Source organism: Anomaloglossus baeobatrachus, chromosome 11, assembly GCF_048569485.1.
Source record: "Anomaloglossus baeobatrachus isolate aAnoBae1 chromosome 11, aAnoBae1.hap1, whole genome shotgun sequence".
In the NCBI taxonomy this organism is placed as follows: domain Eukaryota; kingdom Metazoa; phylum Chordata; class Amphibia; order Anura; family Aromobatidae; genus Anomaloglossus; species Anomaloglossus baeobatrachus.
The window spans coordinates 141,193,188-141,210,034 of record NC_134363.1 but is presented as its reverse complement, the minus strand read 5'-3'; the positions used below and the strand labels follow the sequence as shown (position 1 = coordinate 141,210,034).

Sequence of the window (16,847 nt, the reverse complement as noted above, 5' to 3'; positions counted from 1 at the left end):
GGTGTATTTCTACCAGAGAGGCTTGTACCTCTAACTCTGGTGGGTTGAGGTTCAGTACGGAGTTAATGGACGCAATCAAGTCACTAACATCCGCATCACCCTCAGACAAGTCAATGGGGTACATAGAGGTAGCGTCTGAGCCCACAGTAAACGAATCCTCCTCGCCCTGCACCTCGGCTCGTGAATCAGAGCCGTGGGACGCGGAAGGAGAAGGGTCCCTGCGTCTCCGTTTAGGGGGACGGGGTCCTAGGACATGCTCTGAGAGCTCTGCAGAGCTCGGAGCAGCAGAGGCACCCTGAGAAGAGGGCTGATGAATGGTCAGCAGTGTCCGGGACAGCTGCCCCATGGAGTCGGCAAAAGACTGGGAAATAGCCTTGGAAAAGGATGCTACCCAAGCCGGGGGTTCAGCCACCGGGGCCGGAGCAGCCGGAGGGACCCCTGAGGAGGCTCCAGGCTGAGACACAACCATGTTAGCACAGGCATCACAATGTGGGTATGTGCTTGGCTCTGGCAGAATGAGCTTACATGCAGTGCATATAGCGTACAGCTTAGCAGCCTTGCTCCGGGTGACAGACATGCTGCTGAGGTGGAGGCTCTGCAGTAAGAATACACTCGTATAGAATGTCCTGAGAGTGTATAATAAAGCCCACAACCAGAGGTTGTGGCTTACCAGACCGCTCTCTGTGTGCCCTCCGGATTCCACAGCTCGGACCCCCAGTAAACGTCAGCCTTCCTGTGAAAGCAGCAGGTTCTGCAGCCAGCGCCGATTAGTGTGATAAACGCTGAGAAAATGGCGCTGGGAGGAGGAGGGGGGGCGGAGATTAGCCCAGGAGCGGGAAACCGGAGGGCCAAGGAGAGATGCAGGGGAGGGAAACATCTCCTCAGAGAGGAGTGTCCTCCCCTCTGCTGGATGGCCGGTGGGCGGCGCCGCACTGCTCCCCTGCATGACTGACATGCAGGGGAAGGTGAAACCGAAACTAGGCCCAAACAGAAGCCGGGGCCTAGATTTTAACATGCGGCCGACGAGCCGGCACCCTCGGCGCGGTTCTCAGGGGAAACCCCCAGAACCGGCCGGAATGTACAGTAAAGATAAAAAACATACTTTCCCCCTAATAAAAGTACCCGGGACCCCTGAAAAACGTCTCAATACTTAGCTTTTGAGACGCAGGGCCAGTCCCTGAGGGGGGGTTAAACGCTCCTTCCAGCAGGAACCAGACAGGGCTGCGGATGGAGACCGGTCTCCTGCAAGCAGAGAGAACCGTGATGGCTCCCACTTCAACCCAGAGCCTCTCAGAGGATGTGAAGGAGCGCGGCATGTGAAGGCTCCAGCCTTGTAAAGTCAACCTTAACAGCACCGCCGACACAGTGGGGTGAGAAGGGACATGCCGGGAGTCCAGACTGGACCCGCTTTTCTTCCAAATCTTTAAAATCAAAATAAAAATGAAAAAATCAGAGAATGCATGTGTGTATGTGACCTCCTGAACACAAAGCATTGAACTGGTTAGATTGTCATCCAAGGGGTGTATATAGCCCGGAGGGAGGAGCTACACGTTTGAGTGTAGTACTTTGTGTGTCCTCCGGAGGCAGAAGCTATACACCCCATGGTTTGGGTCTCCCATAAGGAACGATGAAGAAATGCGTGTTTTTTTCAGGTGCTTTTTTTTCCTGCCAAAAGTAGGATTTTTGTGTACTCACCGTAAAATCTCTTTCTCTTAGTCTTCATTGGGGGACACAGGACCATGGGTTATGCTGCTGTCACTAGGAGGCTGACACTAAGTAAACAGAAAAAGTTAGCTCCTCCCCAGCAGTATAACCCCTGAGCCGGAGGCGGGCTCAATCAGTTTAGTGCACAAGCAGTAGGAGGAGAGCCAAACAATCCTGGATAAAAACAAGGTAAAAAACTATGACGAACAGTCGTGTGACCAGTGACCTGGGAATGCGGGCACTGGGGAAACAGGCATGTCATATATAACGAAAAACACAAGCAGGGTGGGTGCTGTGTCCCCCAATGAAGACTAAGAGAAAGAGATTTTACGGTGAGTACACAAAAATCCTACTTTCTCTGTCGTTTCATTGGGGGACACAGGACCATGGGACGTCCAAAAGCAGTCCCTGGGTGGGAAGAAAACCATCACCGGAGATAGGAAGGAAGTCGCTTCCCGTTGCCGGGCTGACCCGGACCTACAAGCGCCTACGTTGTTACAGGTGTGCCACTGCCACCCGCAAACCTTGCACCAAGACTGGCCTCTGCCGAAGCTTGAGTGAGAACCTGTTAGAACTAGCAAAGGAACGCCGACTAGATCGGGTGGTGGACCAGAGGACCTGGTTGACCGACGTCCGGAGCCCAATCGTGCAAGGGTGCCCCTTGCTCGGTAGACCGCGGCGGAAGTCCGACCTTCATGCGATAGTCTTCACATATGGAGGAAAGGATCCATGTGATATTCAGGCCTTTTGCGCCGGCCTATGCTTCTTGGGAAAGGGCGGAAAGATGGACTGACAGTCGGTGTAACCGACAAAAAAATGGTGTCCTGTCGACACGAAAGACTGAGGGCTCGTACCAGCCCTAGAACGAACTATGCCTCTTTCAGGCTGAGAGGGGAGCCTAGAACCGACAAAAACGAAACCTAAGACCTCTTCTGGAAGGAAAGCCGAGGTGTCTCGGACAGAAACGAAGGGTTCTGGCTGGAACCCCCCCCTTATCCTGCTGGCGGAGCGGAAAAAGGGGGAGAAAAGACTACGAGAGGGCTGTCCGCCCTGATGCCGTCGATAACAAACAGATGGCCACAAGGAGCCCACCTATCAAAACAGGTGGAAGCAGGGAAAAAAGGGGTACCTTGAGCAAACTCATCACTGGATTATGGTCCCCCTTTTCTAGTGAACGATGAAAAACGCCGAGATAGATGGACGTTTCTCTGAGCGAAGGCCCTGATTGACGGAAAGTGAAAAGTCTCTGAAGATGCGGTCCTCACACCACCGGGGGAGCTCTGTCCACGTGGAAATAAATCTTCGAGGGAACTGGATTCCATGCCCTCCTCAAAGTCTGCCATCATCTTGTTCACAGACCTGACCGAGCCAGCACCCGGGATCCACTGGTGAGGCCATGGAACCTGGGACTCCTGAGTCCTGGTAGACTAGAGGGGCCCCGACACGGAAGAATCTGGCGGTCTGGAAGGAGCCACGGGGCATCTGCGAGGAGATGAGTAAGTTATGCGAAGCTATGCTCGCCTGGGCCACTCCCGAGCTATCGCCTGCCTAGGTCCTTCTTGAGAACCCTCGAGAACATGGAACGCAGCGGGAAGATGCACGAGAGCGTGAACAGGCAACACGACCGGGCTTGGGCGTCGTCCTCTAGTCTAGAGCAGGTGGCGTACTCGACGCACCCTGGACTTGAGAGTTGGATCGGAAGGCCAAAAAGTCACGACTGTAGGTCTTCCTTCGCCAGAGATCTGGCTGTTGATATCCCTGTTGGAGTCCTTTACCTACGCGAGACCTATCGTACCGCGGAAATCGGCCGCCCAAACGTCCACGCTCGGGATGTGCTGCCGAGATTAGCGAATGAAAGAGCCCGTCCCAGAGCAAGAACCTCTTGGCCTCTTCACTTGCCATGACGCTCTTTGCGTCTTCCTGGTGGAAGATGCGCATCACTGCTGTGGCATGGTCCGACTGGAACCTGACTGGACAATACAACCCAGAGAAGAAATTGTAACCGGGCTAACCGAATGGCTCCGAGTCCGGAATGCTGAAGGGGAGACGACACTCTAGGGGTGTCCCTCGGGACCGTGCCGAGGAATGGTGTGGTAGCGTACTCTAGTACGGGAGACTGGTGACGGTTGATAACAAGCTCCAGAGGAGGAAAGGGAATCTTCCCAGGGAGATTGGGAAGATTGGTCATCTAGGAGGAAATTGGCCGGTCACCCTCGAAGACGGAGCCTTCCTGTCCCCGCTCTTCAGTGTGTTCCGTTGGAGAGTCCGGGATGAAACCTGGTATGTGTACCATCTCTAACACCGCCACAGGCTGCCGAGGACTCGCATAGCAAAAAACCGAAGGGAAAAAACGGGAGCGGGAGGCAAAGAGCCGCAGGACCCTATGCCAGGAGGGAAACTGCTCCTGCGTGAGGAGTAGCAACCCTTGAACGGCTCGAATACCGTGCCTGAGGAGTGATGGACCGGGCCGGGTCTGGGAGGACTCCTTCCTGTAGCTCAGCTACCCTAGTAGCGAAAAGTGATGATGATGGTCTAAACCTCAAGGCGATGGTACTTGAAGGGAGACTCTGGGTCTCCCGGTCGTTCCTGGGCAGAGAGAGCCTGGGGATGCGTCGGGATCGTGATCCCTGCAAGCACTCTTAGAAAGCTGGGACGGTCCGCAGCCACGCAAAGCGGAGATGGCTGTTGTAGGGATAAAGGTTCCCTGACGAACCTAACGTGAGGGAACGAGTCCTGGTGCATCAGAGCCGATGCCGGGAAGGGGATGTACCCTTCCCTTACGTAGCCAGTCTACCCTGACGTAGCCTAGGGGATAAACTGGACTCGCCTATCTCCGAAAGGGCGATCCCGAGAGCCGGAAAGGAAGTCAGCGACTTCCTAGATGTCGAATCTGCGTTCCTGATCCCGAGTCAGAGCTCTCGACGGGTAGGTACCCTGATGTTAGAGGCTCAGGCCGTGTAGCGGGGAGACACCAGATTTTGTAAAGAGAGGGTACTCACAGAAGCTGATAACCAGTCCTGGATCGGCACAGGTGGAGCGCGGACCTCTGCGTAGAGTGACCGTGGAGGCCCTGCGGAGCGTCACGATAGGGACGAGAAGCCAGGAGGAACCCAGGCGGGTGAAGTACAGGGTAGCGTGCCCCTTCATCACGGAGCCCTCTACGAGAAGGGGTAAGACAATATAAGTGACTTACCGCTGGTAAAAATTGTGTCCGAGGAATATCCGTGCTCACGCAGTCACACGGCGAACTGGATGTCCACTGAAAACCCGCAGGGGCCCGCACCTTCCTGTCTGCAAGGTGCCATGCCCCCTCTCTCCAGAGCCCTCTGGGGGAATGATAATGACAATAACACGACTTACCGCAGGTAAACGCCGTGTCTGGTAGTTGTCTGTGCTCACTCAGCGACTCCAGTGTGGCCTGCCGATTCTCCCCGAGACCCCTTTTTGTAGAAGGGAATAAGACGATGACTAGACTTACCGCTGGTAAACGTCGTGTATGGCAGTTGACTGTGAGCACGCGGTAACTCAGCAAGCTCTGGATGTCGTCTGAGCAGGGTCCGCTCCAAATGACTTAAGGGGAACCTGCGTGCATGGAGATAAGGGGGCTGTCCGTAGCCTTACGGCCTGACTCACCAATTCCAGCAGGCCTTTAGACATGCGCCAAAACATCCAGGTCCTGCTCGGAGTCCAGCAGAGGTGGAAAGCCTGGGCCATCACCCGGGAGGTCGGAAGACTGCCGGAGAAAAAGCAGTCTGGACCTGGGGAATAAGGTGGAAAAACAGGGGGGCCACAAAAGACGAGACCTGTCGGGTCCGCTTCTAGCATAGGAAAGGTCCCTGGTACGAGACTCACCTCCCCAAGGGGATTGCGCTAGACCTATGGAAGGTATAACCGAGTATTGGCCGGGGACGCAGCGCATGCGCGCGAAGCCGAGGGCCGGCGGCGAGGGGATCTATGACCTGAGACAGGGCATTAACCCGCCGGAGGGGACTAAACTAAAACCTCGAGCTGGGAGCGCGATATAAAAAAGGTGAAGCAAAACAAGTGCCCGAAAGTACTGTAGGAGTTAAGGTGCAAAAAACTCATGTATGTCAAATTTTAATAAAAATCGACCTAAAATAAAAAATATCCACTAAGAAAAGTGTGTTTTAGTCTCTCCCCCGGAAAAATAAGGTGACGCTGAGGCCTCAGTAAACCCAGACTAGTAGTCTGGAATAAATTCCCATTCTCTTTTTTTTTTTTTTTTTTTTTTTTTTCTTTCTCTCTTTATTTAAAATGGACGCTGTGAGCGGGAAAAAAATATCCCCCACCCCCCAAGTGATGCCTGGAGCACGGCCGAGGGCGGGAACGGAGAGGCCGGCGTCCAATAGCGCCGTGCGGGAGGCGGGCCTGGGGACGCCGAGGACAGGGCCGAAGCCGGGGGCTAAATTTTGGAGGTGCCGGGGCGGACAGAGGCCGCGCCGGCGGACCCGGCCGCAGCGGCGGCGGAGAGGATCCTCGGCGCGCTGTGCGGGATGCGGCCTGGGCACGCCGAGGACGGGGCCCAAGCAGAGGCACCGTCGCGGGCAGAGGCCGCGCCGACGGACCCGGCCGCAGGCGGCGGCGGGGAGGATCCTCGGCGCGCCGTGCGGGATGCGGCCTGGGCACGCCGAGGACGGGGCCTGGGGGACCGAGGACAGTGGTCGAGCGGAGGACAGATGCAGCGCCGGCGGAGCCAACCTCAGGAGGCGCTGTTAAAAAGGTACAGGGGCAGCGCCGGCGGACCCGGCCGCAAGCGGCGGCGGCGCAGCAGCGATGCGGGGCCGCCCGACCTCGGAGCCGGCAGGGAGCTCCACTGACGCAGCGGGGGAGTCCGGCGAGTAGGCCCAGACCGGGGCCTCAATTTCTGCAGCCGTCCGAGGGGGGGAGAAGGTAGGGGTCCTACCTGATCCGCGGCGCGCTGTCCAGTGTGCAGGCTGAGGCTCTGCACATGCTCCTGTGTGCTCCGCTCAGCGAAGGAATGGCTGCGGGCACCTGGAAGCAGGCTGAAGAAGGCGGGAAGCTGGACGCCATTGGGGTGGAAGCCCCTAAATGTAGCAGCGTTGCGGGCCCCATCCAAAAACTCCAGATGCGCTGCGGAGGTCCAGTCCCTGCCGTATGCCCCTTGCGACCCTTTGGGGTGGTACCGCAGGGTGAATAGGGGTGCCCAGGAAAATTCAGCCCCGCGTGCCAACCGGGGAGTGGTACCGTGGAATTGGACGGGGGAGAGGGCCCGACAACTCAAGCCTCTGCGACCTAGGGGAGCGGTACCCACACGGGCTGCGAGAGCTGAGGTAGAGAAAAGATACCTGCAGAAAAAGAAAATTACCACAGATGAGAGCGACGAGCGTCGCCGAGAAAAAATGAAAAAAATAACGCAAAAAATCAAGTGGCTGAAGGGGGCCCAGACGGCCCACATCAGCCTCCTACGACACTAAGCAAAAAACTGATTGAGCCCGCCTCCGGCTCAGGGGTTATACTGCTGGGGAGGAGCTAACTTTTTCTGTTTACTTAGTGTCAGCCTCCTAGTGACAGCAGCATAACCCATGGTCCTGTGTCCCCCAATGAAACGACAGAGAAAAGTGTGTTTTAGTCTCTGCCCCGGAAAAATAAGGTGACGCTGAGGCCTCAGTAAACCCAGACTAGTAGTCTGGAATAAATTCCCATTCTCTTTTTTTGTTTTTTTTTTTCTCTCTTTATTTAAAATGGACGCTGTGAGCGGGAAAAAAATATCCCCCACCCCCCAAGTGATGCCTGGAGCACGGCCGAGGGCGGGAACGGAGAGGCCGGCGTCCAATAGCGCCGTGCGGGAGGCGGGCCTGGGGACGCCGAGGACAGGGCCGAAGCCGGGGGCTAAATTTTGGAGGTGCCGGGGCGGACAGAGGCCGCGCCGGCGGACCCGGCCGCAGCGGCGGCGGAGAGGATCCTCGGCGCGCTGTGCGGGATGCGGCCTGGGCACGCCGAGGACGGAGCCCAAGCAGAGGCACCGTCGCGGGCAGAGGCCGCGCCGACGGACCCGGCCGCAGGCGGCGGCGGGGAGGATCCTCGGCGCGCCGTGCGGGATGCGGCCTGGGCACGCCGAGGACGGGGCCCAAGCAGAGGGACCGTCGCGGGCAGAGGCCGCGCCTGCGGACCCGACCGCAGGCGGCGGCGGAGAGGATCCTCGGCGCGCCGTGCGGGATGCGGCCTGGGCACGCTGAGGACGGGGCCTGGGGGACCGAGGACAGTGGCCGAGCGGAGGTGCCAATGCGGACAGATGCAGCGCCGGCGGAGCCAACCTCAGGAGGCGCTGTTAAAAGGTACAGGGGCAGCGCCGGCGGACCCGGCCGCAAGCGGCGGCGGCGCAGCAGCGATGCGGGGCCGCCCGACCTCGGAGCCGGCAGGGAGCTCCACTGACGCAGCGGGGGAGTCCGGCGAGTAGGCCCAGACCGGGGCCTCAATTTCTGCAGCCGTCCGAGGGGGGGAGAAGGTAGGGGTCCTACCTGATCCGCGGCGCGCTGTCCAGTGTGCAGGCTGAGGCTCTGCACATGCTCCTGTGTGCTCCGCTCAGCGAAGGAATGGCTGCGGGCACCTGGAAGCAGGCTGAAGAAGGCGGGAAGCTGGACGCCATTGGGGTGGAAGCCCCTAAATGTAGCAGCGTTGCGGGCCCCATCCAAAAACTCCAGATGCGCTGCGGAGGTCCAGTCCCTGCTGTCTGCCCCTTGCGACCCTTTGGGGTGGTACCGCAGGGTGAATAGGGGTGCCCAGGAAAATTCAGCCCCGCGTGCCAACCGGGGAGTGGTACCGTGGAATTGGACGGGGGAGAGGGCCCGACAACTCAAGCCTCTGCGACCCAGGGGAGCGGTACCCACACGGGCTGCGAGAGCTGAGGTAGAGAAAAGATACCTGCAGAAAAAGAAAATTACCACAGATGAGAGCGACGAGCGTCGCCGAGAAAAAATGAAAAAAATAACGCAAAAAATCAAGTGGCTGAAGGGGGCCCAGACGGCCCACATCAGCCTCCTACGACACTAAGCAAAAAACTGATTGAGCCCGCCTCCGGCTCAGGGGTTATACTGCTGGGGAGGAGCTAACTTTTTCTGTTTACTTAGTGTCAGCCTCCTAGTGACAGCAGCATAACCCATGGTCCTGTGTCCCCCAATGAAACGACAGAGAAACATGCTTTTTTGTAGCAGAAAAGAAACATACAAAAAATCAACATGGGCAAATAGCCATCTAATATGTCAGATTTGGACTAAATCAGCTGATCGATGCTTCAGCCGATTGATGGCGCAACAGCCATCTCCGCCACCTCCTCCATATAACGGTTCGCTTCTCTGTTCTCTAGGAGAAAGTCGCCGACTCATAGGTCAACCGGGAGTTATCTCAGGGAGGACAATGTGATCGGTGGTCTAAAGTCGGACATGATTCATTCACATCTCTCCTGATTATCACTTTGCCGGAAACCCCATACACATTAGACAGCCAACTTAACCCCTCGATATCAGCGAATTCAGCTGACAGTCTAATCCGGGATGACAATACAGACTAATTGCCTGACCAGCAGCACTGAGCGACCGCCAAAGCGGTAAACATTTACCTATCGGCAGTCATTTAACCCCTTAAGGACGAAGCCAGTTTTGTCCTTAATGCCCAGGCCATTTTTTGCAATTCTGACCAGTGTCCCTTTATGAGGTTATAACTCTGGAACGCTTCAACGGATCCCGGTGATTCTGACATTGTTTTTTCGTGACATATTGTACTTCATGATAGTTATAAATTTAGAACGATATTTTTTGCTTTTATTTGTGAAAAAATCGGAAATTTGATGAAAATTTTGAAAATTTTGCAATTTTCAAACTTTTAATTTTTATGCCCTTAACCCAGAGAGTTATGTCACACAAAACGGTTAATAAATAACATTTCCCACTTGTCTACTTTACATTAGCGCAATTTCTGAAACAAAATGTTTTGGGGTTAGGAAGTTAGAAGGGGTCAAAGTTCATCTGCAATTTCCCATTTTTTCAACAAAATTCACAAAACCATTTTTTTAGGGACCACATCACATTTGAAGTGACTTTGAGAGGCCTAAGTGACAGAAAATACCTAAAAGTGACACCATTCTCAAAACAGCACCCCTCAAAGTACTCAAAACCATATCCAAGAAGTTTATTAACCCTTCAGGTGCTTCACAGGAACTAAAGCAAAGTGGAATGAGAAAAGCAAAAAATAAAATTTTACCCAAAATGTTGCTCTACCCCAAATTTATTCACTTTTAGAAGAAATAACACAACAAAATGAACCCCAAAACTTGTTACCCACTTTCTTATGAACGCGCCAATACCCCACATGTGGTCAGAAACCTTTGTTTGGACAAATGGGAGGGCTCGGAACAGAAGGAGCAATATTTGAATTTTGGAAAGCAAATTTGGCTGAAATAGATTGCGGGCACCATGTTGCATTCACATGTCCGCTAAGGTACCTAAACAGCAGAAACCCCTCACAAGTGACACCATTTTGGAAACTAGACCCCTTAAGGCTTCTATCTAGGGGTATAGTGAGCATTTTGGATCCACAAGTACTTCACAGATTTTGATAACGTTACGTTGTCACATTGAAAATTTTCATTTTTTTCTCAAAAATGTTGCTTTAGCATCAATTTTTTCACTTTTTCAAGAGGTAATTCCAAAAATTTGACCCCAATGTTTGTTACCCACTTTTTTATGAGCGCGGTGATACCTCACTTGTGGTCTGAAACCTTTGTTTGGAGAAATGGGAGGGCTTGGAACGGAAGGAGCAATATTTGAATTTTGGAAAGGAAATTTGGCTGAAAAAGATTGCGGGCACCATGTCGCATTTGGAGGACCCCTAAGGTACGTAAACAGCAAAAAAACACAAGTGACCCCATATTGGAAACTAGGCCCCTCAAGGAATTTATCTAGATGTTTGGTGAGTACCCTGAACCTCCAGGTGCTTTACAGAAGTTTATAATGTTGAGCCATGAAAATAAAAAAATAAAATTTTACCACAAAATTGTTACTTCAACCAGGTAGCTTTTTTTTTCACAAGGGTAACAGGAAAAAAATCACCATGAAATTTATTGCGCAATTTCTCCTGAGTTTGTTGATATCTTGCATGTGGTGGAAATCAACTGTTTGGGCACACTACTGGGCTCAGAAGAGAAGGAGTGCAATTTGACTGCAAAATTGGCTGGAATCAATAGCGGACGCCATGTTGCATTAGGAGAGCCCCTGAGGTGCCTAAGCAGTGGAGGTCCCCCACAAGTGACCCCATTCTGGAAATAAGACCCCTCAAGGCTTTAATCTAGGTGTATATTGAGCATTTTGAATCCACGAATACTTCACAGAATTTGATAAGCTTAGGTTGCCATATTGAAATTTTCATTTTTTTCACAAAAATGTTGATTTAGCGACACATTTTTCACTTTTTCAAGAGGCAACAACAAAACGTGTACCCCACAGGTTGTTATCTAATTTCTTGTGAGCGCAGGGATACCCCACATGTGGCCAAAAACCTTTGTTTGGATAAATGGGAGGGCTTGGAATGGAAGGAGCACCATTTGAATTTTGGAAAAGTTGAAGTAAATTGCGCGCACCATGTCACATTAGCAGGGCCCCTTGGGTACCTATACATCAGAAACCCCCCACAAGTGACCTCATTTTGGAAACTGGACCCCTCAAGGATTTTATTCAGGAGTATAGTAAACATTTTGAATCCACAGGTACTTCACAAAAATGTTGCTGTAGCAACAAATTTCTCACTGTTAAGGGGGGTTTACACGCTGCGACATTGCTAATGCGGAGTCGTTAGGGTCACGGAATTGGTGACGCACATCCGGCCGCATTAGCGATGTTGCTGCGTGTGACACCGATGAGCGATTTTGCATCGTTGCAAAAACGTGCAAAATCGCTCATCGGTGACATGGGGGTCCATTCTCGATTATCGTTACTGCAGCAGTAACGATGTAGTTCGTCGCTCCTGCGGCAGCACACATCGCTATGTGTGACGCCGCAGGAACGAGGAAGCTCTCCTTACCTGCCTCCCGGCCGCTATGAGGAAGGAAGGAGGTGGGCGGGATGTTCCGGCCACTCATCTCCGCCCCTCCGCTTCTATTGGGCGGCCGCTCAGTGACGTCACTGTGACGTCACACGGACCGCCCCCTTAGAAAGGAGGCGGTTCGCCGGTCACAGCGACGTCGCCGGGCAGGTAAGTATGTGTGATGCGTCTGCGCGATGTTGTGCGGCACGGGCAGCGATTTGCCCTTGTCGCACAACAGATGGGGGCCGGTACCCACGCTAGCGATATCGGGACCGATATCGCAGCGTGTAAAGTAGCCTTTAGGCTATGTGGCCATGATCCAGCGACATGGTGTCTAGTACCCAGTGTCAGCCTCCTGCAGAAATGTGAGTGTTGTCCACGGGAGAACGCAGCTGCCCATGCCCACGATTTGGGTTCAGGCTGCTGTGGACTTTAGTTCTATTCTACCTGCAAAGAACATTCATCTCCGCAGCATAAATTGACATGCTGAGGCTCGGGAAGCTGCGCCACAGGTCGATTTATGCTGCGGAGAAAAGAAACACAGTGGGCACAGGATTTCTAAAAATCCTGCCACTGTGATTCTACTGCACAACGCAGCGTTATGGACGCAGGGAAAACACTCTGCGCCCAAAACGTTGCAAACCCTGATTGTGGGCACACAGCGTAAAATGCTACAATGGATGAATGGATAGATGTCAAACATATATAACGTCCCACCCCCCTGCATATTCTAAGCTGGCGCCCTTTAGTGCCTTTCATGTGACACTAAAGGATGCCTAGCCTTGTATTTAACCCAAAAAAAAAAAAAAAAGAATTAAAATAAATGACGTGGGGTCCCCCCTATTTTTGATAGCCAGCTAGGGTAAAGCAGACAGCTGTAGCCTGCAAACCACAGCTGACAGCTTCATCTTGTCTGGTGATCAATTTGGAGGGCTCCCCAAGCTGTTTTTTTTTTTTTAATTATTTATAAATAAATAATTAAAAAAAACAAACAAACGTGGGGTCCCCCCAAATTAGATCACCAGCCAAGGTGAAGCTGACAGCTGGGGTCTGGTATTTTCAGGATGGGAAGAGCCATGGTTATTGGACTCTTCCCAGCCTAAAAATAGCAGGCCGCAGCCGCCCCAGAAGTGGCGCATCCATTAGATGCGCCAATTCTGGCGCTTCGCCCCAGCTCATCCCGCGCCCTGGTGCGTTGGCTAACGGGGTAATGAATGGGGTTGATACCAGGTGTGTAATGTCACCTGGCATCAAGCCCAGCAATTAGTTATGTCACGGCGTCTATCAGATACCCGACATAACTAATTGACAGTAATAAGAAAAAAAATTGACAACAAAAAAAAATTTATTTGAAAAAACACTCCCCAAATCATTCCCTGATTGACCAATTTATTGAAAAGAAAAAAAAAAAATCCACAATAATCCATTTGGACGTCCCACGTCGACTCTGGACCTTCTAGAATATGGGGGACACGTTCAGGGAACGTATCCCCCATTTTCTAGGAGGGCAGACCCTCCATTTGAGGAGAGTGGGTGCAAAGAATCTGCACCTACTCTCCCCGGGTCACAGCCGCAGACTCTGTGCAGCAGCCAGCGTCCTGAACACAGGAAGCTGTCAGCCGCGCTCTGCACATGTGACCGGAGTCTGCAGAGAAGGAGCCGGAGGAGGGGGCCGCGGGGGATCAGCGCTCCAACAGGTATGTATGACACCGGGGGACACCGGGGGACACCAGGGGGGGACCCGGCAGGGCCTAGGGAGCAGGTTTCTGTCGTATGTGTTATGGCACATACGACAGAAACCATAGGAACACTGTAAATGCGGCCGGCGCGCTGCTGTGCTCTCCGATGCGCGCGGCCATCTTGGATTTTCGGGAGGGGGTTGGGGGTCGGGGGGGGGCACTTTGGGGATACCGAGGGGACCGGAGGGAACCGGGAAAAAGATTTATCTCCCATCTGGCATGTTTGATCATGCCAGATGGGAGATAAATGATTTTTTACCGGCGCGGTCATTTACTATAACTTGATGATCGGTATACGGTGTATACCGGTCATCAGGTGAGCGGGGACCGGAAAAACCGGCCCGAATCATGATCTCCAGGGTCTCAGCTACCCCCGGCAGCTGAGACCCCGGAAATTTTCTGACTCTGGGGGGCGCTAGACCCTTTTTTCCGACCGCCGTTTTAAAACGGCAGAAAGGAATAAGTACCCTTTTTTAGTGCCGTTTTAAAACGTAACGCGGTCGTAATGGGGTTAATAGCTTGTTTACACAGACAAAGCAAAGTAAACAAAGAGGACTGAGCGATCAGTAATAAAATCACTCAGTGTTCGCAGTCTCCTGTTGTTCTCGACAGAGCAAGTACTGTTTACACTGAACAATGTGCTGCCGAGGAGGCTGATCTTTCACTCTGCACAAAAGGTCATGTTGCTCCTTCTTCAGGGTATCAGTGGCCTGTTTAATGAGAAAGAATTTTGTGAAACGAGCATTATTAAAGAAGACTCGTTCACGATAATCTTTCAGCGTAAACTCGGCTTACACTGGACGGCTAATTGGATAGGAATCATCACAGCCATGTAACAAATGTAATGGAACATCTTCTGAAAGCGTCATGGGTAAAACAGACAGGGCTTGTCATGTTTTCTCTTACCGGCTCACGACTGGCATTTTGCACAGAAACATTTTTGATGCAGACTCCAAAGGCAAACGGGCGGGAAGGATAGGTGATACCATCTTCAAATCTCAAATGGACATCTTGAATTTTCAGCTGGAACAGTATAAAAAGAAGCGTATATTGGTGTGAGACTTTTGTACATGGAGGCCGTGCTGCTCATACCATATAGCCCCAATGTTGGGTGGTCAACGAATAATTATCAGAGTGAACATCCATCATTTACCCATTATCTCCTACATTCACCATATCGGGAGTCTGACTGCTCTATTTTGGTGCTGATTAATGAGCCCAGTGTTGGTTTGCAGCACTGACATCCCTCACCTGTGCCATGCAGCCTGAAGGTTACAGGGCTCACATAAAACTGGCCATTTTTTGTGTGCCAAGTATCTCAATTTTTGCATGTTTATATTCCTTGTAGAACAGGTCTGCGCACTCCAGAGTGCAGCTGTCTCCTGTTACTATGTTTCATGTTCAGTTTGTACCTGTTCACATTAGAAAGGTAGGATGTGCCATCAGTCTTTTTCTTAGATTATGTAGCACATGCACATGCCTATGGCTGTGTGCCCACGGGAGCTCGCACCTACGGATATATCTGCAGGTACGTCCACAGGTTCCCCAGAATCTGCAGCTATACATAGCTGCGGGATTCCAGCGAAATAGCTGCAGAAAACCTGCAGACAGTCATGCGACTTACCTGCAGAAGTCCCGGCCTCTATCTCCATTGTGGAGGGCCAGGATTTCCGCAGATATTTCCGCAGGAATAATTGACATGCAGTTATGTGCGGCTGCGGTACATCCGCAGCATATTCCGCAGCCGCACATACCGCAGCATGGACACTGATACTCCCCATGTCCCATAGGATAACATGGGGAGTGTCTGTACTTGCTGACACCTGTGGATTTATCTATAAAATACAGATAAATCCGCAGGTTTTCCTCAGCAAAATCCGCAGGAGCGAGCTCCCGTGGGCACATAGCCTATTAATGACAAAAGTATTGACCCTGGAGAGGTAATACACATACACAACCCCTGAGAGAACCTCAGGACAACTACAGGGGGCAGGGGACAGAGAGCGGTTAGTGATAATAGACTAGGGTTCAGAAAGCCCACTGGGCAAAACCAAGCTCATTTACACGAAGAATAACATTATTGTTTTGGAAATTCTGCTTCCATTAGATCCCCCCAAAAGTAAACCTTACAAGTCTACTTTCCAGAGATGCTTATATAGAGACTATTATACAAGTTCAACAACCCTTCTCCACAGACTGCATGGTGCCGCCATTCTCAACATGGACACTGATGAAAAGAAACCTGAACAAACCCATGCATTAGCTCCGCTTCCAAAAACACTGCGCTGGGAAATGTACACACGCTCGGTGCTTTTCCTATGGAAGAGGCTAAAGATAGGCAAATTGATTACCAGGACCCAGACGAGAGCCCTGAGAACTGGCTCTTCCTCAACGTCATCCCTAGTTCATCTTTTGATTAGTCGATCCGGTGCAGCATCATAGTTATGTGGTGTGACGATCATGCGATGTTGCACCAGGTTGGCTAATCAAAAGAGAAGCTGGGATTTGGAGCTCGGCAGAAGAAAAACCAGTACAGTGCACAATACACAAACTAGATGACACTTCTCCACTTACTTCAATGTTGTCCACAATCCTGGTCACAATGGAGGCAGTGACCGAATACCAGTAGGATTCTCCCTTCTGCTCCTGTTCGCTCTGTGGAAGAGAAAGTGAAAACAATTACTGAACAGAAGATCAGAGCAGATTAGTAGGGAATGCAATTTGGTAAATCGTAAAACTGAGCAGAAGCAGCAGGATTCATAAGAACCTTAGGTGACAAAGGCATATCTATGACACCGCCTGGTAGGTGGAGCTCTCCGGTCCCGAATTCTCTACTGTTGGACAACCTGCTACAAGCGGTCACTAAAACAGGTTAAAGTTTCATCGCACTGCCGAAGATGGGACACTTTTGGCCTAGAAACTGTTCGTGACGATCCAGTCAATATGATCTCCCATGACTTACCTTCCATTTCTCTTCCAGCGCTTTCAGCAGAGCTTTCTTGTGTATGCACTCCAATAACTTCTCTTTCAACTCATCAAAGTCTTCTTGTTTGTCAGGAGACCCGACCAGGTGAAGCCTGGAGATGGAAATGACCCAAGGATCCAAATGTGGGCGATAAAAAGGGATCTGGATTCTGGTCTTTCCAATAAAGCCTAGGAGAAAATAATGGGTTAAGTCAAAGGTGGGTACCGATAGAACGTGGATTTTAGCATTTAAAGAGATTGTCCACTACTTTATTTCCTGATGGCCTGTCCAATGGATAGTCACAATCTATGGACAGGTTGTCGATATCCAATGAGTGGGGGTGATCAGCCGTTACCAGAGGCAGACGGATGTTCCCGGCTGTT

The 16,847-nt window shown here is 52.0% G+C and overlaps 1 protein-coding gene across 1 annotated transcript in view; it reads right to left on the bottom strand.

Annotated features, from left to right (window-relative positions):
• The window catches only part of VPS13D (vacuolar protein sorting 13 homolog D), a 497,408-nt gene that overhangs the window by 446,256 nt on the left and 34,305 nt on the right, over positions 1 to 16,847 (bottom strand). The window contains 3 exon segments of the mRNA XM_075327411.1: positions 14,406 to 14,522; positions 16,074 to 16,154; positions 16,462 to 16,652. Of these exon segments, the coding sequence (XP_075183526.1) occupies positions 14,406 to 14,522; positions 16,074 to 16,154; positions 16,462 to 16,652 (389 nt within the window).